Genomic DNA, 1499 nt, shown 5'->3' on the forward strand with positions numbered 1-1499 from the left:
GTTCTGATACACGTGGACCTTCCTGTTGTTTTTGTTCTTCCACTCCACTTTAGCGTCTTTAGGCAGGTTAACTGTGGTTTTGCAGGGCAGCTGGACAGACTCCACCCCTGAATCCACCTCCACCTTATAATCTGAGAGGGCAACAAAGCAGAACATGAGCTGTAGTGAACGTTACTAATCATCATCTTGTGACACAGAAATTATTTCTGTCCTCAACCTCAATACGGCATTTGAAAAAAAACGATCACAGTATTTTCTAACTAGAACACACTTTGGGTATTATGGTAATTCCACTGCTGTGGGTTTAATCGTGTGTGTTTGACAGGCTCTAATTTTTTAACGTAAATGAACTGTCTTCTGCAACTAAATCACACAGTTACACAGGGTTCTATGCTGGGACTTTTTACTGTATAGATACTTTCCTGAGGAAACATTATTTGAAAACACTGCACCTCCACCTTATAATCTGAGAGGGTTAGTGGACATGGACTGTGCTAATATAATATTAGCGGGTGACTTTAACTGTGTTTTATGCCCAAAAATGGATAAACTTCCCCCACAATCTACTTTGACATAAATTCCAAAGCCCTTTGGCAGATTGTAAATGAGCTCGACCTTGTGGACGTCTGGCGACACTATAATCCATTATCTAAGGAGTACACTTTCCACTCTAACCCTCACTTGTCAGCATCTCGTATAGATTATATTTTTATGTCCAAGTGTATCAGTCAGTTAGTTCAGCAGGTAAATATTGGTCATATAGGTCTCTCTGACCAGGCTCCTGTGGTCCTAACCGTTCAACCCATGAGACATATTGAGCCTCCATGTCTTGGAAGATGAGCACACTGTCTCTTTTGGATGAGATATTTATACATTTCATAACAGAGCAAACAACATTATTTTTAGAAATAAATGATAAAGAGGAGATAGACACGAGAACTTTATGGGGTATAAGGCTTACATGAGAGGGATGATTATTTCATACACAAGTCATGAAAGAAAACAACGATTAACAAGGCAGTTAGAGGTCGAGAATAATATAAAAGAAAGCTGGAGAAACAATATTACGTAACAAAATCAGCTGAAACATTAAGTGAGCTTAATATTGCCAGGACATCTTTGCGTAATTTGATAATGTGAAAGGCTGAAAGAGACGTCCTTCTTGCCAGACAACGGCTTTTTGAATCAGCTAATAAGCCTAACTGCTTTCTGGCTCGTCTTGCAAGGAATACTCCATCAAGTTCTTTTATCACAGCTATTGTGGATGTGAATGGTGAAAGGCAAGTAGCAAACCGTCTTATTAATGAGTGCTTTAGAGAACTCTATACAAATTTATACCAGTCTGAGATGGACCTAACAAGGCTTAACTCGGGCTTTTTCCTAAACGACTTAGTATTCCCTCAGCTCTCTGAAGATCAGGTTAGCCTGCTGGAGTGTCCATGTGGCTGCTGGAGTCACCCACACATTGATGGAGGTGGATAAAGCTATATCTCCACTCC

At 40.0% G+C, this 1499-nt stretch overlaps 1 protein-coding gene across 1 annotated transcript in view; it reads right to left on the bottom strand.

Moving 5' to 3' along the window:
* Nucleotides 1-18: 18 nt before the first annotated feature.
* LOC102193557 (V-set domain-containing T-cell activation inhibitor 1-like) overlaps nucleotides 19-1499 on the bottom strand; it is a gene marked incomplete at its 3' end in the record, with an annotated part of 12151 nt that continues 10670 nt past the window's right edge. The window contains exon 3 of the mRNA XM_005755324.1: nucleotides 19-131. Coding sequence (XP_005755381.1) covers nucleotides 19-131 — 113 coding nt within the window. The remainder of the gene's footprint in view (nucleotides 132-1499) is intronic.

This window comes from Pundamilia nyererei, unplaced genomic scaffold (genome assembly GCF_000239375.1).
Source record: "Pundamilia nyererei isolate P.nyererei 1_Seehausen unplaced genomic scaffold, PunNye1.0 scaffold01209, whole genome shotgun sequence".
In the NCBI taxonomy this organism is placed as follows: domain Eukaryota; kingdom Metazoa; phylum Chordata; class Actinopteri; order Cichliformes; family Cichlidae; genus Pundamilia; species Pundamilia nyererei.